Source organism: Salmo salar, chromosome 02, assembly GCF_965601325.2.
Source record: "Salmo salar chromosome 02, fSalSal1, whole genome shotgun sequence".
In the NCBI taxonomy this organism is placed as follows: domain Eukaryota; kingdom Metazoa; phylum Chordata; class Actinopteri; order Salmoniformes; family Salmonidae; genus Salmo; species Salmo salar.
The window spans coordinates 50,627,439-50,652,984 of NC_138292.1; the positions used below are offsets into that span (position 1 = coordinate 50,627,439).

At 43.6% G+C, this 25,546-nt stretch overlaps 1 protein-coding gene across 4 annotated transcripts in view; it reads right to left on the bottom strand.

Moving 5' to 3' along the window:
* Window positions 1–25,546, bottom strand: part of LOC106584773 (son of sevenless homolog 1) — a 92,564-nt gene that overhangs the window by 41,036 nt on the left and 25,982 nt on the right. For all 4 annotated transcript variants that reach the window (XM_082964042.1, XM_082964040.1, XM_014170357.3 and 1 more), the window contains exons 3-9: window positions 21,975–22,106; window positions 10,643–10,807; window positions 9,298–9,507; window positions 8,808–8,951; window positions 7,954–8,064; window positions 7,342–7,440; window positions 3,228–3,355 (exon numbers count right to left, since the gene is read on the bottom strand). In XM_082964042.1, the coding sequence (XP_082820168.1) occupies window positions 3,228–3,355; window positions 7,342–7,440; window positions 7,954–8,064; window positions 8,808–8,951; window positions 9,298–9,507; window positions 10,643–10,807; window positions 21,975–22,106 (989 nt within the window). The remainder of the gene's footprint in view (window positions 1–3,227; window positions 3,356–7,341; window positions 7,441–7,953; window positions 8,065–8,807; window positions 8,952–9,297; window positions 9,508–10,642; window positions 10,808–21,974; window positions 22,107–25,546) is intronic.

A 25,546-nucleotide genomic window follows, 5' to 3' on the forward strand; every position in this document is an offset into this window, starting at 1 on the left:
TGGTGAGGACCTGCCTTACAACAGGCCTACAAGCCCTCAGTCCAGCCTCTCTCAGCCTATAGCGGACAGTCTGAGCACTGATGGAGGGATTGTGCGTTCCTGGTATAACTCAGGCAGTTGTTGTTGCCATCCTATACCTGTCCCGCAGGTGTGATGTTTGGATGTTCCGATTCTGTGCAGGTGTTGTTACACGTGGTTTGTCACTGCGAGGACGATGAGCTGTCCATCCTGTCTCCCTGTAGCGCTGTCTTAGGCGTCTCACAGTACGGACGTTGCAATTTATTGCCATGGCCACATCTGCAGTCCTCATGCCTGTTCACACAAATGAGCAGGGACCCTGGGCATCTTTATTTTGGTGTTTTTCAGAGTCAGTAGAAAGGCCTCTTTAGTGTCCTAAGTTTTCATAACTGTGACCTTAATTGCCTACCATCTGTAAACTGTTAATGTCTTAACGACCATTCCACAGGTGCATGCTCATGAATTGTTTATGGTTCATTGAACAAGGATGGGAAACAGTGTTTAAACCCTTTACAATGAAGATCTGTGAAGTTATTTGAATTTTTACGAATTATCTTTGAAAAACAAGGTCCTGAAAAAGGGACGTTTCTTTTTTGCTGAGTTTATAATCCTGACCCTAACCTTAAAGGAAAATTCCACCCAAAAACGATCTTTTAGTATTTGTTTCATTAGTAAGTTGTTGATATAGTCCCTAAATGTTTTGCATGTCAGCAATCCAACTATGGACTAATTAAATAAATTCTAAAAGATAGTTTTTGGATGGAGTTTTCCTTTAACCACACCAATAACCCTAAACTTAACCTAACCAGAACCAATTAGGTAATTCAACATCAGTTTGCTGGTCCGTCATGTCCCTTCAGTTTACACCCAACACTGGTGCAGAGCAGGTCAATTGACTAAACTTCCTCACCATTCCAGCAGTTCAACAAAACGGTAGTCTACCGAGGAAGGGCCCACACCCATGGTTAACAGGGTGCCTCGGAGGACCAACTGAGAAAGTGCATAAGAATAGAATGAGTCTAAAAGAATAAAGATTATATTTCTTTGAGCCAGACACTATTTAAATATTGTTTTGGTTCATCATACCATTAATATGGTCTATGGTATGACTATCATATTCAAAATGAGCTATGAGCATCTCTCATTACAGTTCTTTTAGGACCACAATGTAGACTAGTCTGTTTTAATCAATCTCTTTATTCTCAGATTAAACCAATGTCTATTTTCAGTATTTATTAATTATTAAGGACCATGCCCGCTGTAATAATTAGGTCATGTGAAGAGTAAGTTCAAAACTCTTTCAGCAATTCAATACAAAAATACACATATGGTGCTCTTTCAAAACCACAATGACAAAACTCAAGTAAACAGAAGACGAGAAAGGTCTGCGGCCCACCAGAACCAGAATCTCACCTCTAGTGCTCATGACAAATCAGTTGAGCAATAATTCCAATGATCACTTCTAAAACCACCTACTTAGAATAATTTAACAGCATTGAGCCACTGGGGCTTGATTTCAGATTTCCCAATTTTCTTTTTTTGGGGGGTTAAAGATTTGTTGGGGGTTCTACAAATTGATTGAGTGAGGGGGTGATAGGAAAAAAATCAAGAAGGATTTAACACCTGCTAGTACAGTGCGTCTGAACTAAAACTACTTGTAAACAATCGCGGGAGGGCTTACTTTGTTTTTCGTGGACGCACGACGACTCGCATCAGCGCTCCTGAGAGGAGGGGGAGGCAGGCGAAGCCAACTCACGCGCGCCTGTCTTCATACCAGCACCTCAAAGTACAGGATGACTTTCAACCGGCCCAAATTAGCTTCGCTGAGAGACAAGGGGCACCTCTGAAGGGCAAGGGATAGACTACACACAAATCTCGCCCCAGAAACTACAATTTCCATTTCCCAGTCCATTAAGTGTGAAACCCTAAAACCTATACACAGAAAGAAACTGTCAAAACTTTTCCTACTCTCAAGTCTGATCAAAGAAGTTATATTTGAAGTGCATTTACATTCACCTTTAAACTAGCAGTCTTGCAATGAAATTAATCAAGTAGTTAATTAAAGCAAAAAATTATAACGAGCATCATTATCAAACCATAATTTATCCCAGGTAGCAATGGACCTTGCCAGAGCATTGGAGACTAAGAGCTTATTACGTTTTTCCTAATGAACAGCAAGCTTGCGAAAGAGCAAGCATAATTCAAATGGCTGTGACAGAGCTCTTGGGTTGTTCTTTGTTCTGGCTCTTGAAATACAAAGACCCCTAGAGACAGGAAAGGTGTAGCGAAACGGCCAAAGTCAATAAAGGTAACCCTTGTCGGGTACCCCAACTCAGTGTGTCCTCACGGAATGTCCATTTTAGCCTATGTGTGTCACCATCCCCACGTTCCCGCCAAAGTATGGGGTGCAAAGACATACCGTAAGATAAGCCATCCTTTCCCCATGAAAAATAAACAAAAAAACCAACTAAAAAGAACAGCAAAGGGGTAATCTTTTTGTTGTTTATACCCTATGTCCTCCACTCAAGTAAAGAACGAGCGACAACCGCATGTAACCAAAAAAACACCCTGTTTTCTTCACCAATACAAAAGGAGGGATGGAGATAAAAATGGTCCGCAAGGTTTGGATGCTAAAGTCCACTGTTGAAAGCAAGGGAATTTCCCCCCCCCCCCCCCCCCTTTCAAATTCTCTCACCTTTTTTTTCTCAAAGCCGGGAACAATAATACCAGAACAGGGCAGCCCAATTCCTGACACAACTTCCCTCCGACAACACAGTGGCGAGCCCCCCTCCAACCCTCTCCCTCCCTCCCACGAGTCTATTTTAGGTACAGAGGGAAACTCAGAACTGAGCTTAGGGTGGGGGGTGTGCAGAGGATGGGAGGAGTACACCAATGAGGCAGTAGTATGAATTGCTGTGTGTGTGTTAGTGTGGGTGTCTATTGTGAGGTGTGTATTGTGCTGTGCAAGTGTTAACGCATCTTTGAGCATATATAGTGCACATATGAGACATATCCACCTTTTGGTGCTTGTCTGGTATGTGCCATTATGTGTGTGTGAGATATCTTTCCATATTTTGCTTGTGGATTTCTATTATTGTCTGTGCATATGTATTGTGTGTGTCAGAGCTAGCTTTGTATCTTCTTGGGTAAAGAGAACCAGGTGTGGATGGATCTGGAGCGGTTGTAAAAGTTGGCGCTCCCCTGCCTACCTCAGCCTCCTCTTGGCCATGTTCTTGGAGCAGATCCTCTCCATGCTACTCTGCAGATTGAGCAGCGCCGTGATGGCCTGCTTCAGACACTCCTTGTCCTCCTCATCCTCACTTTTCTCCTCTAGTTGCTGTGGAAAGGAGGGGGGGAGAGGGGATGGGGAAGAGAAAGAGGGGTAGAGAATAAAATGTTGGATCAGGTGGTTTTGCTGGTAGGGGGAGTCTAGCGAAGGATCATGATGCGGTATAAGGCCAAACTCATGAGCGAGATTACAGCTGAGAAAAAAAATAAAAATCTCTCCCTCTCTATCATTCTCTCATTCCCAACCCCCTCAACTCTAGTGTTTCCCCTTAATTCTTACTTTCTTGAGCAACAACCAAGGAACAGAATGGCTACCAACATTGAACTAACACCACATGACACTTTGGGAAATACCACGCAAGTCTCGCCCTCCTTTATATATACACAGTCGGGGCCAAAAGTTGAGAATGACACAAATATAAATTTTCACAAAGTTTGCTGCTTCAGTGTCTTTAGATATTTGTGTCAGATGTTACTATGGAATACTGAAGTATAATTACAAGCATTTCATAAGTGTCAAAGGCTTTTATTGACAATTACATGAAGTTTATGCAAAGAGTCAATATTTGCAGTGTTGACCCTTCTTCTTCAAGACCTCTGCAATCCGCCCTGGCATGCTGTCAATTAACTTCTGGACCACATCCTGACTGATGGCAGCCCATTCTTGCATAATCAATGCTTGGAGTTTGTCAGAATTTGTGGATTTTTGTTAGTCCACCCGCCTCTTGAGGATTGACCACATGTTCTCAATGGGATTAAGGTCTGGGGAGTTTCCTGGCCATGGACCCAAAATATCGATGTTTTGTTCCCCGAGCCACTTAGTTATCACTTTTGCCTTATGGCAAGGTGCTCCATCATACTGGAAAAGGCATTGTTCGTCACCAAACTGTTCCTGGATGGTTGGGAGAAGTTTCTCTCGGAGGATGTGTTGGTATCATTCTTTATTCATGGCTGTGTTCTTAGGCAAAATTGTGAGTGAGCCCACTCCCTTGGCTGAGAAGCAACCCCACACATGAATGGTCTCAGGATGCTTTACTGTTGGCATGACACATGACTGATGGGAGAGCTCACTGTGTCTTCTCCGGAGAAGCTTTTTTCCGGATGCCCCAACAATCGGAAAGGGGATTCATCAGAGAAAATGACTTTACCCCAGTCCTCAGCAGTCCAATCCCTGTACCTTTTGCAGAACATCAGTCTGTCCCTGATGTTTTTCCTGGAGAGAAGTGGCTTCTTTGCTGCCCTTCTTGACACCAGGCTATCCTCCAAAAGTCTTCGCCTCACTGTGCGTGCAGATGCACTCACACCTGCCAGCTGCCATTCCTGAGCAAGCTCTGTACTGGTGGTTCCCCGATCCCGCAGCTGAATCAACTTTAGGAGACGGTCCTGGTGCTTGCTGGACTTTCTTGGGGGCCCTGAAGCCTTCTTCACAACAACTGAACCGCTTACCTTGAAGTTCTTGATGATCCGATAAATGGTTGATTTAGGTGCAATCTTACTGGCAGCAATATCCTTGCCTGTGAAGCCCTTTTTGTGCAAAGCAATGATGACGGCACGTGTTTCCTTGCAGGTAACCATGGTTGACAGAGGAAGAACAATGATTCCAAGCACCACCCTCCTTTTGAAGCTTCCAGTCTGTTATTCGAACTCAATCAGCATGACAGAGTGATCTCCAGCATTGTCCTCGTCAACACTCACACCTGTGTTAACGAGAGAATCACTGACATGATGTCAGCTGGTCCTTTTGTGGCAGGGCTGAAATGCAGTACAAATGTTTTTTGGGGGATTCAGTTTATTTGCATGGCAAAGAGGGACTTGGCAATTAATTGCAATTCAACTGATCACTCTTCATAACATTCCGGAGTATATGCAAATTGCCATCATACAAACTGAGGCAGCAGACTTTGTGAAAATTAATATTTGTGTCATTCAAAACTTTTGGCAACGACTGTACAGTGCATTCGATTTTTCAGACCCCTTGATTTTTTTACAGCCTTATTCTAAAATTGATAAAATATTTTTTTTCCCTCATCAATGTACACACAATACCCCATAATGACAAAGTGAAAACAGGTTTTTAGAAAGTTTTGCAAATATATATATATATTTGCAAAACTTTCTAAAAACCTGTTTTCACTTTATCATGCAAAGACCCTCTTTGCCACGCAAATGAACTGAATCCCCAAAAAACATTTCCACTGCATTTCAGCCCCGCCACAAAAGGACCAGCTGACATCATGTCAGTGATTCCCTCGTTAACACAGGTGTGAGTGTTGATGAGGACAATGCTGGAGATCACTCTGTCATGCTGATTGAGTTCGAATGCTGATTGTCATGCTGATTGAGTTCGAAAAAAAGAAATACCTTATCATTCAGACCTTTGCTATGAGACTCAAAATTGTGCTCAGGTGTATCCTGTTTCCATTGATCATCCTTGAGATGTTTCTACAACTTGATTGGAGTCCACCTGTGGTAAATTCAATTGATTGGACATGATTTGTCTATATAAGGTCCCACAGTTGACAATGCACGTCAGAGCAAAAACCAAGCCATGAGGTTGAAGGAATTGTCCGTAGAGGTCCGAGACAGGATTGTGTTGAGGCACAGATCTGGGGAAGGCTACCCAAAAATTACTGCAGCATTGAAGGTCCCCAAGAACACAGTGGCCTCCATAATTTTTAAGTGAAAGAAGTTTGGAATCACCGAGACTCTTCCAAGATCTGGCCGCCCAGCCAAACTGAGCAATCGGGGGAGCAGGGCCTGACCAGGAACCCGATGGTCACTCTGACAGAGCTCCAGAGTTCCTCTGTGGAGATGGGAGAATCTTCCAGAAGGACAACCATATCTGCAGCCCTCCACCAATCTGGCCTTTATGTTAGAGTGGCCAGACGAAAGCCACTCCTCAGTAAAAAGGCACATGACAGCCCGCTTGGACTTTGCCAAAAGGCAGCTAAAAACTCTCAGACCATGAGAAACAAGATTCTCTGTTCTGATGAAACCAAGATTGAACGATTTGGCCTGAATGCCAAGCGCCATGTCTGGCAGAAATCAGGCACGGTCCCTAACGAGAAGGATGGTGGGGTTCAGCGGCAGGGACTGTGAGACCAGTCAGGATCGAGGGAAACATGAATGGAACAAAGTACAGAGAGATCCTTGATGAAAACCTGCTCCAAAACGCTCAGGACCTCAGACTGGGGTGAAAGTTCCAACAGGACAATGACACTGAGCACACAGCCACGACAACACAGGAGTGGCTTCAGGACAAGTCTCTGAATGTCCTTGAGTGGCCAAGCCAGAGCCCGGACTTGAACCCGATTGAACATCTCTGGAAAGACCTGAAAATAGCTGTGCAGTGACGCTCCCTATCCAACCTGACAGAGCTTGAGAGGATCTGCAAAGAGGAATGGGAGAAACTCCCCAAATACAGGTGTGCCAAGCTTGTAGCCTCATACCCAAGAAGACTCAAGGTTGTAATTGCTAGTTCAACTGTTTTCCCTATCAGAAACCGAAATATAAGCTTGTTTTACTCCATTGTTTGCAAACAAACACTATATAGCCTCAAAACATGGTTAAAACGATCATGTTGATCTCATGGATGTCAAGTCCTTGAATCCATAGGTCTGTCTATGAATTTGAGAGTGGTTACATTTCTCCTGCCCCATCCCTTAGCTGGGAGCCCTTAGTTGTTGTTTTGAACTGCATTATTTTAAGAAAAACATTGAGATTCCACATCTACTGTGGGCTGGTGGATCATTGTCAGGGAAAAACCAGCCCCCTGCATCCATCAAAGGCATTCAGATCCATATACAGTACCTTCGGTAATACTTAAACAACATATTTATACACTATTATTATTAAACGTTATAATATATGCCATTTAGCAGACTCCTTCATCCAAACGCGACTCCCAGTCCGGCGTGCATACATTTTACGTATGGGTGGCTCTGTGAATCGAACCCACAATCCTGGCAATGCAAGTGCCATGCTCAACCAATTGAGAGACAGAGGACCACATTATGAATCCTCACACATGCTTACCTTTAAGATCTCGAAATAGTGGAGACAATGATAGACGGGTGTGAGGAGCAACCGGGGCAGGACGTACTGGACTGCTTCCTTAAAGCCTTCGCATATAGACTGGGGAGTCAGAGACAGATGAGGGTTAACTTAGGCAGGTAATAAAGTGTCAAATCTTATCAAGGTATATAGACCAGTGATATGCAAACAGTGGTCTGGGGGGGGGGGGGGGGGGGGGGGGGGAGAAATGGGGGGAAAATCCACCACAGAAAGGGCCAATAACATTTCTAGTATCTCAGATTGTTCTGGCAATTCTCACAGGAAGTGCATTGGGAGGAATGTTTGACATGCTTTTTACATTTTAAATCACAATCATTTTTTAAATTCATAATTAAAGTGTATATTATATGCCCTTTTTAGACCTATACATGCCTCCTGTAAGACCTTATGATCCATGAACTGTACATGATGACAACATCTTGATGCAATTATAGTCCTTTATAATGTGCTCTAAAATATGGAGTATGTCTAGATTCTGAAATACAATTGTTCACATTAATTCAAATTAATATTTTGGAGCACAACGACACCAAGACGCTGTCTGTATCACGTACGGCTCATGATACCTCTTACCTGGAGGTAGAAGGCAGCTTTCGGTTTAGACAACTGGTTGAGGAAGTGATCGTGGAAGCCAGTCCGCAGGATGTCTTGAGCATATGTCTCGTAGGGGTCGAAGGCCAGCTCCTGGAAATAAAAAGAAAGCTGTATCAAATGTCATGTGTTATAACAGTCGTGCTGCTGACACTGGCCACAACCATAGGGTGTAAGTGGGGTCTGTGAATGACAAGTAACCTTGCTTGGGACCTGATGACTTGCGTTAGCTCCCTGAGCTAATGTCCAGGTCCGAAGCTTAAGCTCGGCGGACTAACACAGCCTTGTGGTGCACAGGAGCAATGTATTTTCAGACACAGGTGTAAGTGTAACAGAAGTGGTTCAGTGAACCACACTTGTGTAATGAGCAACCTTGCCTGGTACCTGAAGACTCATGTTAGCTCCCCAAGCTAATGCCTAAGCCTTAGCTCAGTCTTTGGGTGCCCAGGAGCAATTTATTTGCAGAAACAGCACACCCACCCACACAATATATGCTTGTAAACACACACACACACACACACACACACACACACACACACACACACACACACACACACACACACACACACACACACACACACACACACACACACACACACACACACACACACACATCCCCACAAACACACTTTTTTGCAGACAGCAATTTCTTAACACAGACAGCTTCCCACACACATGCATAACAACCCGCCTCCCCCCAACCACACACCTACCTTGGCTAGGTCTTTGAAGCAGCTGCTCATCACAAACAAGCTGGGCTCCCACAAACACCACATATACACACACGCACGCACGCACGCACCCACAAACACACCCGCACACAAACACACACCAACCTCAGCCAGGTCTTCAAAGCAGCTGCCCACCAGCGGGTGTGGGCTCCCCTCATCTGTCATCTCCACCGTGTCTTCAATGAGGCCCAGCAGCTTAAGGGTGACCTCGTGGATGTCCACGATGCGGCTGAAGATGTTCTCCACGTCCTGCAGGGGGTAGTAGAGAGGAGGAGAGAGAGAGCGAGAGAGAGAGGATGGGAGACAGGGAATTAAGGAAGGGGAGGCAGCGAGAGAGTTGGGGGAAGAGAGAGAGAGAGCGAGTCGTGTGGGAAGAGGGGGAGGGTGATAGAGAGATAGGTGGAAGGAGAAGATGGGGAGCAGAGTAATGCAGGAAGGTGGCAGTAGAGAAGTGAGAGAGTGGTGGTAGAGAGGGGAGAAAAGTAGTGGAAAAAGACCAAAGTGAGTCAAACAAAGTCATGATGGAAGACCATCGCTGTGCATGTATGCGCAAGTGTGTGCGAGTCTATCTCTATCTACCGCCATCACTACTCACATGGTGGGAGAAGAGCATGGCGTCGGAGGTGAAGGGCTCGCGGAACACCTTGATGATGAGGTTGAGGTCACGAAGGTACTGTCGGACCTCGGCCATGAAGGTCTTGACCAGGTCGTAGTAGGTCTGCTCCTCATTGGTGGATGGCTCCTCGTCCATCAGGGGGAAACCGCTGATGTCCTCCTCGTCCTGGTGGAACATGTCCATCAGAACCTGGAGATGGGGGAATAGAAGTGGCCAAACATATTCTTACCAATTACTCAAAGAGAGTGTTCTAGACCATTTTTTGCTCCCGAGTGACGCAGCGGTCTAAGGCACCGCACCTCAGTGCAAGAGGCATCACTACTGTCCCTGGTTCGAAACCTGGCTGTATCATATCCGGCTGTGATTGGGAGTCCCATAGGGTGGCGCACAATTGGACCAGCGTCGTCCGGGTTTGGCCGGGGTAGGCCGTCATTGTAAATAAAAATGTGTTCTTAACTGACTCGCCTAGTTAAATAAAAATAAATGATTAATTATAGGTTGAATAGTCACACAGAGGGACATCAGCATAGATACCAGGTTGGAGTCAATTCCATTTTAGTTCAGTCAATTCAGGGAGTAAACTGAAATTCCAATTCCAATTTTCTTCAGTAATTTTCTATAAAGAAAATGTGAAATTGGAATTTCAGTTTACTTCCTGAATTGAAATAGATTCTGAGAGACCAAAGCTTAGAAGCAAGCGCGAGCACACACACACACACGCTCATTCAGCTGGCATTCTTCATCAGCTTATGTTCAGAAATGACCCTATGGACTCCAGCTTTAGCGGAATATTGGCCAGTCAGTGTGGTTCCTGGGCCTTCTCACCATCACACACCACCAGCCATACTAAGGCCAACAACAACAATAGCATTTACAAGCTAATCTAATTTCATACTCATAGCAACATAAAAAAGGAACAATCTGGGATTGGTACAGTCATTGAATCTTGAAGAATAACACTTACAGTGGGGAGAACAAGTATTTGATACACTGCTGATTTTGCAGGTTTTCCTACTTACAAAGCATGTAGAGATCAAATACTTATGTCATACAATGTGATTTTCTGGATTTTTGTTTTAGATTCCGTCTCTCACAGTTGAAGTGTACCTATGATAAAAATTACAGACCTCTACATGCTTTGTAAGTAGGAAAACCTGCAGTGTATCAAATACTTGTTCTCCCCACTGTATATAACTAGAAATTGTTTATTGGCATATATGGTCAGTGATGTCCTGCTGGGAGATCTCATTGTAGCTGATGTTGAAGACCCTCTTCATAATGCATTACAATACATTGTGATGCAAAACACAGGCGTTACTCTCACCTTATCGGCACACATGGCCACGGTGATGTCCTGCTGGGAGATCTCGTAGTGGCGGATGTTCCTCACGTAGTTCCCTGCCAGCTTCAGGATGTCTGCTGAGATGTACTCCAACACCGCCACAATGTACACCGACACCTGGTGGTCAATCTTGTACCCTAGTACCTCCTGAACAAGGGAGAGGAATTATGGGAAAATTAGTCCACAATGTACACGTACACCTACTGTACTGGTGGTTGATATTGTACCCTAGTGCCTCTTGAATAAAGAACAAGAATCATGGGGAAATGAATCATGGGTAAAAGCAGGGTCGGTGTGGTTTGACTACTGTATAATCCAACCACTGTACTTTCAAACTAATGTAAACGGTGTAGGTCCACAGAATGCAGAATGTGCTGGGTAAGATTTCCATTAAGCGTTTTAGTTACCGGTACACATTGAACAGTAATTGGGCACAATAGGTACTTTAATACTAATTAAGTAATGTGAGATGGTTATGCAAGGTAATTAGCTAAGAATTGTATAAACCTGTGTTCTTAAAATGCTGTCAACCACAGTAATTCTGTTGTTGCTGTATATGAATGTATATGTGTATTTCTAAAACAAAGAGCACTAGCTCATAGCAAAAAGGTCTAAAGAATAAAAGTGGAAAATTCTTAAAGTATCCAAAAAGAGGCATGTTTTTAAAGGTTGCTTGGTCACTCAAAGCATCTATGGTTAGGTGTTAGTTAGGCTTTACATTTTAGAATGATATCATTCCTTATTTAAAGGGGCAATAGGTGAAAGAATACAAAAATGTAATAGTGCAAAAAGTTTAGGTCTTTCAGAACTTTAAATCTTTTGTATTCTTTGAAGCATGGTCTAAATTAAGTTAATCTTTGCATCTCCTTGGAATTGTACTTCTCATGGTTTGAGTGCAAGTACCTTTTGAACGCTACAGCCACAATTAATTATAGCCTGCGTGCAAACCCTCATACTGGCTTTCTACATTTCTCCATACCCATCCCACAGCTTTCTACCAAAACTTTGTTATCGTTTCAACTGCAGATTGCCCCTTTAATATCATCTCAAAGTATTTGGCATGGGGGAAGACATTTTGTTAAGCATCACAGGTTCATCCTGGATTTTCAATAAGTGACCCATTCCACAACACAGTTCGATGTCTCCCTCTATTGGTCAGTATAGGTATTGTAAGAAAAGTGGCCAATACCTTTACTAGGGCTGTGGTCAGTAAGAACCAAAACAGATAACATTTTGGACAAAGAAAACACAAAATGTCTGTTTTGTTTATTGAGTCACTTTAAAAACAGTCCAATCAATCCTTTTTCTGTTTCATAACATTGTCACTTTCTGAAGTGTAGAACACAGACATCAGTAACCGGACCCTGCACAGGAGGATTACAACACTTTCAGATATACTGTGTAGAACAGCTAGAATGAATGAATAAATGAATATATGACAGACAGTCCTACCTGCAACATTCAGGACTTTTTACTGTGACTTCAGAACAAAGGATCCAAAGTATTCATACCCCATGATTTTTTACACATTGTGTTGAATTTTGATTTTGTGTCACTGATCAATACCCCATAACTTCAAAGTGGAATTGTTTTGAGAAATGTTTACAAATGAATAAAAAAGTAAAAGCTGAAATGTCTTGGGTCAATAAGTATTTAACCTTTTTGTTATGGCAAGCCTAAATAAATTCAAGACAAAAAACGTGCTTAACAAGTCACATAATAAGTTGCATTGACTCACCTCGTGCAAAAATAGAAGTTTAACATGATTTTTAAATGACTACCCCATCTCTGTACCCCACACATACAATTAGTAAGGTCCCCCAGTCGAGCAGTGAATTTCAAGCACAGATTAAACCACAAAGACCAGCAAGGTTTCCCAATGGTTCGCAAAGGGCACCGATTGGTAGATGGGTCAAAAATAAAGCAGACATTGAATATCACTTTGAGCATGGCGCAGTTATCAATACACACAGTCACTACAAAGATACAGGTATCCTTCCTAACTCAGTTGCCGGAGAAGAAGGAAACAGCTCAGGGATTTCACCACATTGAGAGTGGTGATTTTAGGACAGTTACTGAGTGGAATGGCTGTGACAGCCATTAATGAAAATGGCGCCGACAGATACGGCTGCCATGCTTCTAGCTCTGATTAAACTTTGCAGTATTTGTTTTTTATGTGTTATTTCTTACATTATAAGCCCAGGAAATGTGTGTTATGAAATACAGCCGGGAAGAACTTTTGGATATGAGAGCGGTGGTAACTCACCAGCATTATGACCAGGAATACAACTTTCCCTAATCGGATCCTTTGTTCGTACCCCCCAGGGCAATTGAACTGATTCAAGAGGCAGATCCAAAACACCGCTGGCGGAAAAGGAGGTACTCCTTTTAGTCCGACTCAGGACTTCTAGTCCGACTCAGGAGGCGCGCACACCATCCACCGCATCTGAGTATATTACTCGCTAATGTTCAGTCTCTGGATAATAAAGTTGACGAGCTCAGGGCGAGAATTTCCATCCAGAGAGACATCAGGGATTGTAACATACTCTGTTTCATGGAAACATGGCACTCTCGAGATATACTGTCTGAGTCCGTACAGCCAGTTGGGTTCTCAGTTCATCGCGCAGACAGAAATAAATATCTCTCCGGGAAGACAAAGGGCAGGGGTGTATGTTTCATGATTAACTACTCATGGCATGATTGTGTGGACGTACATGAACTCAACACCTTTTGTTCACCCAACCTAGAATACCTCAATCAAATGCCGACCGTATAACCTTCCAAGAGAATTCTCTTCGGCTATAGTCACAGCCGTGTATATTCCCCCTCAAGCCGATACCACGGCAGCCCTCAAAGAATTTCACTGGACTTTATGCAAACTGGAAACCACATATCCTGAGGCCGCATTTATTGTAGCTGGAGATTTTAACAAAGCAAATCTGAGAAAAACACAGCCAAAGTTCTATCAACACATTGACTGTAGTACTCGCGCGGCTAAAACACTCGACCACTGCTACTACAACTTTCGGGATGCCTACAAGGCCCTCCCTTCTGATCACGACTCCATTTTGGTCCTCCCTTCCAATAGGCATAAACTCAAACAGGAAGGACCCGTGCTAAGGACTATTCAACGCTTGTCTGACCAATCGGAAATCCATGCTTCAAGATTGTTTTGATCACACGGACTGGGATATGTTTCGGGTAGACTCTTAGAATAACATAAATGAACACACACTGATACGGTGACTGAGTTCATCAGGAAATTTACAGCTGTTGTACCCACTGTGACTATTAAAACCTACCCTAACCAGAAACCGTGGATAGATGGCAGCATTCGCAGAAAACTGAAAGCGCAAATCATCGCATTTAACCATGGCAAGGTGACTGGGAATATAGTTGAATACAAACAGTGTAGTTATTCCCTCCGTAAGGCAAACAAACAGGCAAAACATCAGTGAAGAGACAAAGAGGAGTCGCAATTCAACGGCTCAGACACTAGACGTATGTGGGAGGGTCTACAGACAATCACGGACTACAAAGGGAAATCCAGCCACGTCGCGGACACTGACGTCTTGCTTCCGGACAAACTAAACACCTTCTTCGCCCCCTCTTTGAGGATAGCACAGTGCCACCGACGCGGCCCACTTCCAAGGACTGTGGGCTCTCCTTCTCCGTGGCCAATGTGAGTAAGACATTTAAGAATGTTAACCCTCACAAGGTTGCCGGCCCAGTCAAGGACGCAGACCAGCTGGATGGTCTGCGTCCATTTCAATCTCTCGCTATCCCAGTCTGCTGTCCCCACAAGCTCAAGATGTCCACCATTCTTCCTGTACCCAAGAAAGCAAAGATAACTGAACAAAATGACTATCGCCCCGTAGCACTCACTTCTGTCATCATGAAATGCTTTGAGAAACTAGTCAAGGATCATATCACCTCTACCTTACCTGACACCCTAGACTCACTTCAATCTGCTTACCGGCCCAATAGATCCACAGATGCAATTGCCATTGCACTACACTGCCCTAAGCTCATCATTAAGCTTGAGGCCCTGGGTCTGAACCCCGCCATGTGCAACTGGGTCCTGGACTTCATGACGAGCCTCCACTTCGCTGATCCTCAACACTGGGGCCCCACAAGGATGCGTGCTCAGCCCCCTCCTGTATTCCGTGTTCACCCATGACTGTGTGGCCACGCACACCTCCAACTCAAATTTGCAGATGACAAAACACTAGTATGGCTGATTACCAACAATGACGAGACAGCCTAGAGGGAGGAGGTGAGGGCCCTGGGAGTGTGGTGCCAGGAAAATAACCTCACACCCAACGTCAACAAAACAAAAAGGAGCTGATCGTGGACTTCAGGAATCAGCAGAGGGAGCACCCCCTATCCACATCGATGGGACCTCAGTGGAGAAGGTGGAAAGCTTCAAGTTCCTCGGCGTACACATCACTGACAAACTGAAATGGTCCACCCACACAGACAGTGTGGTGAAGAAAGCGCAACCGCGCCTCTTCAACCTCAGGAGGCTGAAGAAATTTGGCTTGGCACCTAAAACCCTCACAAACTTTTACAGATGCACAATTGAGAGCATCCTGTCGGGCTGCATCACACCTGGTATGGCAACTGCACAGCCCGCAACCGCAGGGCTCTCCAGAGGGTGGTGTGGTCTGCCCAATGCCTCACCGGGGGAAAACTACTACAGGAAGGCCAAAAAGATCATCAAGGACAACAACCACTGAGCCACTGCCTGTTCACCCCGCTATCATCCAGAAGGCGAGGTCAATACAGGTGCATCAAAGCTGGGACCGAGAGACTGAAAAGCAGTTTCTCAAGGCCATCAGTGTTAAATAGCCATCACTAGCACAGAGGTTGTTGCCTTATATACATAGACTTGCAATCACTGGCCACTTTAATAAATGGAACACTAGTCACTTTATTAATCATGTTTACATATTTTGCATTGCTCATCTCATATCTATATATTGTATTCTATCCTACTGTATCTTAGTCTATGCCACTGACATTGCTCCTCCAAATATCTATAAATTCTTAATTCCATTCCTTTAGATGTGTGTGCATTGTTGTGAAATTGTTAGATATTACTTGTTAGATATTTCTGCACTGTTGGAGCTAGAAACACAAGCATTCAGCTACATCCGCAATAACATCTGCTAAACAAGTGTATGTGACAAATAACATTTGATTTAGGAGATAACCGAGGATGGAGCAACATTGTAGTTACTCCACAACACTAACCTAAATGACAGAGTGAAAAGAGGGAAGCCTGTACAGAATAGAAATATTCAAAAACATGCATCCTGTTTGCAGTAAGGCACTAAAGTAATACTTCACACAATGTTGCAAAGAAATTAACTTTGTCCTGAATACAAAGCATTATGTTTTGGGCAAATCCAACACATCACTGAGTACCACACACTTCATATTTTCAAGTATGGTGGTGGCTGCATCATGTTATGAGTATGCACGTCTCCAGCAAGGACTAGGGAGATTTTTTTTTATTTTTTATAAAAAGAGTGTAGGAATAGAGCTAAGCACAGGCAAAATCCTAGAGGAAAACTTGGTTCAGTCTGCTTTACAACAGAAACTGGGAGACAAATTCACCTTTCACAAAGCCAAATATACACTGGAGTTGCTTACCAGGACGACATTGCATGTTTCTGAGTGGCCTGGTTACAGACAGATTTTTAAGCCAATTTATGACAATAACTGAAAATGGATGTCTAGCAATGATCAACCACCAACTTCACAGAGCTTGAATAATTTTTTGAATAATGGGCAGATATTGTACAATCCAGGTCTGCAAAGCTCTGAGAGACTTACCCAGAAAGACTCACAGCTGTAGTCACTGCCTCAGGTGATTCTAACATGTATTGACTCAGGGGGTTGAAAATGATCTAATCAAGACACACACACACACACACACACATACACCAAAAAAAGAAATGTCCCTTTTTCAGGACCCTGTCTTTCAAAGATAATTCGTAAAAATCCAAATAACTTCACAGATCTTCATTGTAATAGGTTTAAACACTGTTTCACATGCTTGTTGAATGAACCATGAACATGCACCTGTGGAACGGTCGTTAAGACACTAACAGCTTACAGACGGTAGGCAAATAAGGTCACAGAAAACTTAGGACACTAAAGAGACCTTTCTACTGACTCTGAAACACCAAAAGAAAGATGCCCAGGGTCCCTGCTCATCTGCGTGAAATTGCCTTAGGCATGCTGCAAGGAGGCATGAGGACTGCAGATGTGGCCAGTGCAATAAATTGCAATGTCCGTACTGTGAAACGCCTAAGACAGCGCTACAGGGAGACAGGACGGACAGCTGATCGTCCTCGCAGTGACAGACCACGTGTAACAACACCTGCACAGGATCAGTATATCCGAACATCATACCTGACAAGTATAGGATGGCAACAACAACTGCCCGAGTTACACCAGGAACACACAATCCCTCCATCAGTGCTCAGACTGTCCGAAATGGGCTGAGAGAGGCTGGACTGAGGGCTTGAAGGCCTGTTGTAAGGCAGGTCCTCACCACACATCACCGACAACAACGTCGCCCATGGGCACAAACCCTACGTCGCTGGACCAGACAGGACTGGCAAAAAGTGCTCTTCACTGACGAGTCGCGGTTATGTCTCACTAGGTGTGATGGTCAGATTCGCTTTTATCATCGAAGGAATGAGCGTTACACCGAGGCCTGTACTCTGGAGCAGGATCGATTTGGCGGTAGAGGGTCTATCATGGTCTGGGGCGGTGTGTCACAGCATCATCGGACTGAGCTTGTTGTCATTGCAGGCAATCTCAACGCTGTGAGTTACAGGGAAGACATCCTCCTCCCTCATGTGGTACCCTTCCTGCAGGCTCATCGTGACATGACCCTCCAGCATGACAATGCCACCAGCCATACTGCTCGTTCTGTGCGTGACTTATTGCAAGACAGGAATGTCAGTGTTCTGCCATGGCCAGCAAAGAGTCCGGATCTCAATCCCATTGAGCACGTCTGGGACCTGTTGGATCGGAAGGTGAGGGCTAGGGCCATTCCCCCCAGAAGTGTCCAGGAACTTGCAGGTGCCTTGGTGGAAGAGTGGGGTAACATCTCACAGCAAGAAGTGGCTAATCTGGTGCAGTCCATGAGGAGGAGATGCACTGCAGTACTTAATGCAGCTGGTGGCCACACCAGAAACTAACTGTTCATTTTGATTTTGGTGTCCCATGGTGTTTATACTTGCGTACTATTGTTTGTACAGTGGAACGTGGTACCTTCAGGCGTTAGGAAATTGCTCCCATGGATGAACCAGACTTGTGGAGGTGTACCATTTTTTTCCTGAGGTCTTGGCTGATTTCTTTTGATTTTCCCATGATGTCAAGCAAAGAGGCAGTGATTTTGAAGGCAGGCCTTGAAATACATCCACAGGTACACCTCCAATTGACTCAAATTATGTCAATTAGCCTATCAGAAGCTTCTAAAAGCCATGACATAATTTTCTGTTTTTTTACAAGATGTTTAAAGGCACAGTCAACTTTGTGTATGTAAACTTCTGACCCACTGGAATTGTGATACAGTGAATTATAAGTGAGGGGGGGCATTTATCGTTAGATATTCTCACAGACCAGATTTGCCCTAAGGGGCTTTATATAATTATAATGCAGGGTTAATAATAGAGGTCGACCGATTAATCAGAATGGCCGATTAATTAGGGCCGATTTCAAGTTTTCATAACAATCGGTAATCGCCATTTTTGGACACCGATTTTGGCCAATTACATTGTACTCCACCAGGAGACTGCGTGGCAGGCTGACTACCTGTTATGCGAGTACAGCAAGGTAAGGTGCTAGCTAGCATTAAACGTATCTACTAAAAAAACAATAAATCTTAACATAATCACTTGTTAACTACACATGGTTGATGATATTACTAGTTTATCTAGCTTGTCCTGCGTTGCATATAATCGATGCGGTGCCTGTTAAATTAACATTGAATCACAGCCTAAATTGATTTTATTTATGTATTATATTAAGTTAAAATAAAAGTGTTCATTGTTCATTCAGTATTGTTGTAATTGTCATTATTACAAATATATTTATATATAAAAAAATATAATCGGTCGACCTCTAGATAATAATAGTCGCTTGTAAGTAAGGATGCATTTATGAAAGGAAAATGACATGCGCAAGAGACGGTGGTATATATTTTTATTCATCACAATTTTCTTTAACCAATTTTGGTCTTTAATCCAGGGCCGACAGACAAGTTCATAACTTTTTCTTTGTTAACTGAAATTGCATCTAGCTTTCTATGGCTTGTTTAAAAATAAGGATGTTTTTACCCAAGTTCTCTCTTAACTCCAGGAGCACCGACAGTTTTTGTTGTTGTTGCCTGATGCAGGTCTCTAGCGCCAGAGGAGAGAGTGACTGAAAACTCCTCCATTAACTGCCACAGTTTAGACTACAGATAGATCAGCGTTCTAACACATTTACATTTACATTTTAGTCATTTAGCAGACGCTCTTATCCAGAGCGACTTACAGTAGTGAATGCATACATTTCATACATCTTAAGAAGACATCAGAACAATCTAGCTAAAAATCTACCGCCTACATCAAAATAGACTCCCTTTTGACATTGACTTGATCTCTGTACTGATAGGAAGACATTGGTTCTTCACAACAGCCACCCCAGATAAGAGCATGTTTCTCTGGCAGGACCAGGAACACGAGTAACAGTCATGATAAAAACCTATCCACTAATTAAAACGGTATGAATAACATTCAAATTAGGCTAGGTGTTCTATTGGTCAATAGCCTAATAGTGGAAAAAACATAAAGAAGCTTCAAAGCTTGCCCTGAAACAACTTTAAAATGTTGAAAATACTTATCCAAAAAAAATTCTAAATAAGGTCAACCAAGAGACACGAGCATTATACTGAGGAGACAAGTCGACTCATATCCTTACAGATCTTTGCTTAAAACCATAACAGGAGTAAGCTGCTTAATTACTTACACATAGGCCTAACTAAACACATAGGCCTAACCCACTTCCGGGTTCGATCCCAGGCTGTGTCGCAGCCAACCGGGAGACCCATGAGGTGGTGCACAATTGGCCCAGCGTCGTCTGGGTTAGGGGAGGGTTTGGCTGACAGGGATGTCCTTGTCTCATCATGCTCTAGCGACTCCACGTGGCGGGCCGGGCACGCTGACTTCGGTCACCAGCTGTACAGTGTTTCCTCTGACACATTGATGCGGCTGGCTTCCGGGATATAAGAGTTGTGTGTCAAGAAGCAGTGCGGCTTGGCAGGGTCGTGTTTCGGGGGACGCATGGCTCTCAACCTTCACCTCTCCCAAGTACTTATGGGAGTTGCAGCGATGGGACAAGACTAAACTACCAATTGGATATCACGAAATTGGGGTAAAAAGTAACAAAAATATATATATATATATATATATATATATATATATATATATAAAAAACACACACTTGAAGTCAGAAGTTTACATACACCTTAGCCAAATACATTTAAACTCAGTTCTGCACAATTCCTGACATTCAATCCTAGGAAAAATTCCAGTTTGCATCACCACTTTATTTTAAGAATGTGAAATGTCAGAATAATAGTAGAGAGAATGATTTATTTCAGCTTTTATTTCTTTCATCACATTCCCAGTGGGTCAGAAGTTTACATACACTCAATTAGCATTTGATAGCATTGCCTTTAAATTGTTTAACTTGGGTCAAACGTTTCAGGTAGCCTTCCACAAGCTTCCAACAATAAGTTGGGTGAATTTTGGCCCATTCCTCCTCACAGTCAGGCCTCCTTGCTCGCACACGCCTTTTCAGTTCTGCCCACTATTTTTCTAGTGGGATTGAGGTCAGGGCTTTGTGATGGCCACTCCAATACCTTGACTTTGTTGCCCTTAAGCCATTTTGCCACAACTTTGGAAGTATGCTTGTGGTCATTGTCCATTTGGAAGACCCATTTGCGACCAAACTTTAACTTCCTGACTGATGTCTTGAGATGTTGATTCAATATATCCACATAATTTTCCTACCTCATGATGCCATCTATTTTGTGAAGTACACCCGTTTTAGGAAACAGCAGGGTGTATTCAGTGATGTACAGTGCCTTCAGAAAGTATTCACACCCCTTGACTTTTTCCCCAAAAATGTTTTATTACAAGTTGGATTAAAAGGGATTTGTTGTCAAGGAGCTACACAAAATACAGTGGTTCTTCCTTTAGAAGTTACGAGTTTATGCTGCGACCGTTTGTGGTAGATGGTGGCATTCTGTCATTGTACCCCTTGACAGAATGCCACCATCTACCACAAACGGTCGCAGCATAAACTCGTAACTTCTAAAGGAAGAACCACTGTATTTTGTGTAGCTCCTTGACAACAAATCCCTTTTAATCCAACTTGTAATAAAACATTTTTGGGGAAAAAGTCAAGGGGTGTGAATACTTTCTGAAGGCACTGTACATCACTGAATACACCCTGCTGTTTCCTAAAAGTGGTTCACAGCCTGACTAATTTACTGGGCGCTGAAGACATAGGCTACATGTTGATGACCTTACAGGTCACTTCATTATGATTGGTCTAGCTAACACGGTCATGTTCAGTAGGCACAAAACAGCAATGTACTACTTGAAAGCAGGGTCCAAGGTTAACTTACTCTTTGAAAATGCATTAGGGTCATGCAGGGCCTAGGTTTAAATGTATGTATGTATGTATGTATGTATGTATGTATGTATGTATGTATGTATGTATGTATGTATGTATGTATGCATGCATGCATGTATGTATGTATGTATGTATGCATGCATGCATGTATGCATGCATGCATGTCATTTTTGCTAGTATGTTCACTACTTTCCCTAAAATAAATGAGCTCAGTGAGTAGATTTTTGAGCGCTTCTTTTCACTCTGGACAGCTCATGTGTGCCGTGTGAAGGCATCAACTCATGTACTGCTCGCATGCTCAAGAAGTTGTGATTGGCGAAGAGCGTGGTTGAATGAACGACCAATAATTTTGCTCAAATACAAATAGGATGACTTTTCAGTGTGTAGTCTTCAATGGTTTTCAATAGCAGACTGCGACACAGAAGGTAAACTGGAAAGACAAAATGTGCTGAGAAGATACTGGCCCAACATGCTTTTACTGGCCAGCGGGCCATCATTAATGTCGGATCCTGCTAAAAGTGTCCAGTAAGAAACGTACATTTTCGCTTCCATTTCAAATTGCTTTGCCCTACTGAACATGACCCAGACATTTGGGATTATGGGTTACCTTGAGCAGCGGGTGGATCTTATCCACGGGCAGGGCCAAAGGATTCCTCCTCTTCCTCTTTTCAATGGCCGCCTGGGCATCAGCGATAGCCCATTTATCGATAGGGTGCGGGAAACTCTTCTGCACTCGCTCCTGAGGGGTGGAAAGGAGGGAGGGAGATCGAGAGCCCTTTAATAGTGCAATACTTTTGACCAGAGCCCTATGGGCCCTTGTCAAATGTAGTGGAATACATAGAGAATAGGGTGCCATTTGGGCTGCAAACAGGGCCTTACTTATCTCTGATTTACATATTTCCTGGTACTCTATTGATACTGCATCCATAGGCAAAGCAAACAGTACCCCCAGTGAACGTCTTCGTTCACTGGGGGTAAACATGCCTTCTCCTCCTTCAAACCACCCTATGACACTTTACACCACTTGACACCATTGTTTTATTGTCGCAGACATTTCACAAGGGACTTTTCCCTTAAAAAGGGACATCTAACAGGTTATGCCAATGGGAGGGCGGGTACATGACATGTACATGTCAAGTCACACTTCCGCTAGAGGCACTACCAGGATGTCCTTCCCTTGACGTAGGAGTTGGGCAAAGAGTTACTGTAACCCTTTAAAAAAGGGTGAGAACTACAAAATACATCCACAGTTAATGGAGGACATCTTCATAAGCACTACATAAAAATTAATAAGCGCTTATGTCAACAACTTAAGTTGACAGAGGCTTTCTGAGGCCTAGGCATTTACAAAATGTTTGTGTTGTATATTATAGGGAATCAAACATTTATGTTGTGCCTACAAAGGTGTTAAGGAACTCCTTATGAATGTGTTATGTAGTTCTTATGTAGGGTACATACATAGTAAACAAACAATACAAATTTCCCGCAATCCGTTGGATCCAATGGGTGACAAATTACAATATACACAAGCACAAATGAGTGTGGTCAATCATCAACCCTGGCAGGTCAATGGTTAAAAAGGGGGCACAGGTCAAGGGTTAAAGTTCATACAGACTGGGTCACAGGGAGAGGTCAACAGAAAGTGAGAACACAGAACTAAGGGAGGAGTAAACATGGTAAAAAGAGACCACATATCCATGGTTTGACTTTACCATGCCCCATGGCTAGGGCCATGGACCCTAAAAAGCACCTGTGGATTTCACGTGATCCGTCTGCTCGCAAAAATGAGTCAAGGTGGACAAAACAAAAACAAGAGGTGAAAACAGGTTGGCCATCTAAAACATGGACTGAACAAAGAAAGATTTCAGATGTTTTCTGCGTTAGCTCATGTCAGTTATCATTGCAGAAAATCAACACAACAGTAGTAGCCATTAGTGTGATGATGTGCAAGAAAACATTTACTGTTCAATGACATAAAACCAAACAAGAACTCAAATGATTGTCAAAGCAATAGGAGTCAAAATACATGTCTGCAAATAGCTTAACTTTTCACTTTGGGTAAATGGATTGGATTGTATACATGAGAATAGAAATTGACAAAAACGGAGTTATATCTCAGTGCAAAACAAACCTAAAGAACACCATGATCTGAGCTTAAAAGAAATTAAACTTGGCAAACATTTATAATTTCCCCTTTATGGTTGGGGACATAAATCAACATCCTCTTTTACCGAAACCCTGACTTCACCAGCTGTCAATAAAAAGTGTGTCTGCTACAGAATAAAATGAAGCTGAATGCTATGATAAGCTGTGAACGACGACATTAAAGCAGCAATCAGCAGTTGAAACAATAACAAAGCGGACTCCCTGCCCCGGTCCGGTAAAAAGCTGAGGGATGGGGATAGAGAAATGGAACCACTCAAATTCATAGACAGAGCTATGGATGCAAGGAAATCCATTATATCAAAAGGATCGTTTTAACCATGTTTTGCAGCTATATAGTGCTTGTTTACAAACGGAGTAAAAAGCTTATATTTTGGGTTCTGATAGGGTATGACAGTTGAACTAAGCTCATGAGGCATTTCTAAGTTATATTCTTCAAGAATCAATGGGTACAAATCATTGAAATGTATGAGTCCAAAAATGTATGTATACTGAACAAAAATATAAAAACGCAACATTCAACAATTTCAAAGATTTTACTCAGTCACAGTCAATAAAAGGAAATAAGCCAATTGAAATAAGTGAATTAGGCCCTAATCTATAGAGTTCACATGACTGGGAATACAGATATGTATCTGTTGGTCAACGAAGGTAGGGGCATGGATCAGAACACCAGTCAGTATCTGGTGTGACCACCATTTGTCTCATGCAGCGCGACACATCTCCTTCACATAGAGTTGATCAGGCTGTTGATTGTGGCCTGTGGAATGTTGTCCCACTCCTCTTCAGTGGCTGAGCGAAGTTGCTGGATATTGCCAGGAACTGGAACACGTTGATCCAGTATCCCAAACATGCTCAATGGGTGACATGTCTTGTATTCAGGCCATGGAAGAACTGGGACATGTTCAGCTTCCAGGAATTGTGTTCAGATCCTTACGACATGGTGCCGTGGATTATCATGTTGAAAGCACTCCACACTGCCCTTTCCCACCTGGACAAAAGGAACACCTATGTGAGAATACTGTTCATTGACTACAACTCCGTGTTCAATACCATAGTGCACACAAAGCTCATCACTAAACTAAGGACCCTGGGACTAAACACCGACTGCAACTGGATCCTCGATGGGCCGCCCCCAGGTGGTAAGGGTAGGCAACAACACATCTGTCACGCTGATCCTCAACACGGGGCCCCTCAGGGGCTACCCTTACCACCTTAGTCCCCCCTACCCTTACCACCTTAGTCCCCCCTACCCTTACCACCTTAGTCCCCCCTACCCTTACCACCTTAGTCCCCTACCCTTACCACCTTAGTCCCCTCCTGTACTCCCTGTTCACCCACATCTGCGTGGCCAAGCACGACTCAAACACCATCATTAAGTTTGCTGACGACAACAGTGGTAGGCCCGATCACCGACAACAACGAGACAGCCTATAGGGAGGAGGTCAGAGACCTGGCAGTGTGGTGCCAGGATAACAACCTCTCTCTCAACATGAGCAAGACAAAGGAGCTGATCGTGGACTACAGGAAAAGGAGGGCGAATCACATCGACGGGGCTGTAGTAGAGCAGGTTGAGAGTTTCAAGTTCCTTGGTGTCCACGTCGCCAACAAACTAACATGGTCCAAACACACCAAGACAGTCGTGAAGAGGGCACGACAATGCCTATTCCCCCTAAGGAGACTGAAAAGACTTGGCATGGGTCCTCAGATCCTAAAAAGTTCTACAACTGCACCATCGAGAGCATCCTGACCGGTTGCATCACCGCCTGTTATGGCAACTGCTCAGCATACGACCGTAAGACACTAGAGGGTAGTGCGTACAGCCCAGTACATCACTGGGGCCAAGCTTCCTGCCTTCCTGGATATATATACTAGGCGGTGTCAGAGGAAGGCCCCAAAAAATTGTCAAAGACTTCAGCCACCCTAGTCATAGACTGTGTGCTCTGCTACTGCACGGCAAGTGGTACCGATGCGCCAAGTCTAGATCCAAAAGGCTCCTTAACAGCTTCTACCCCC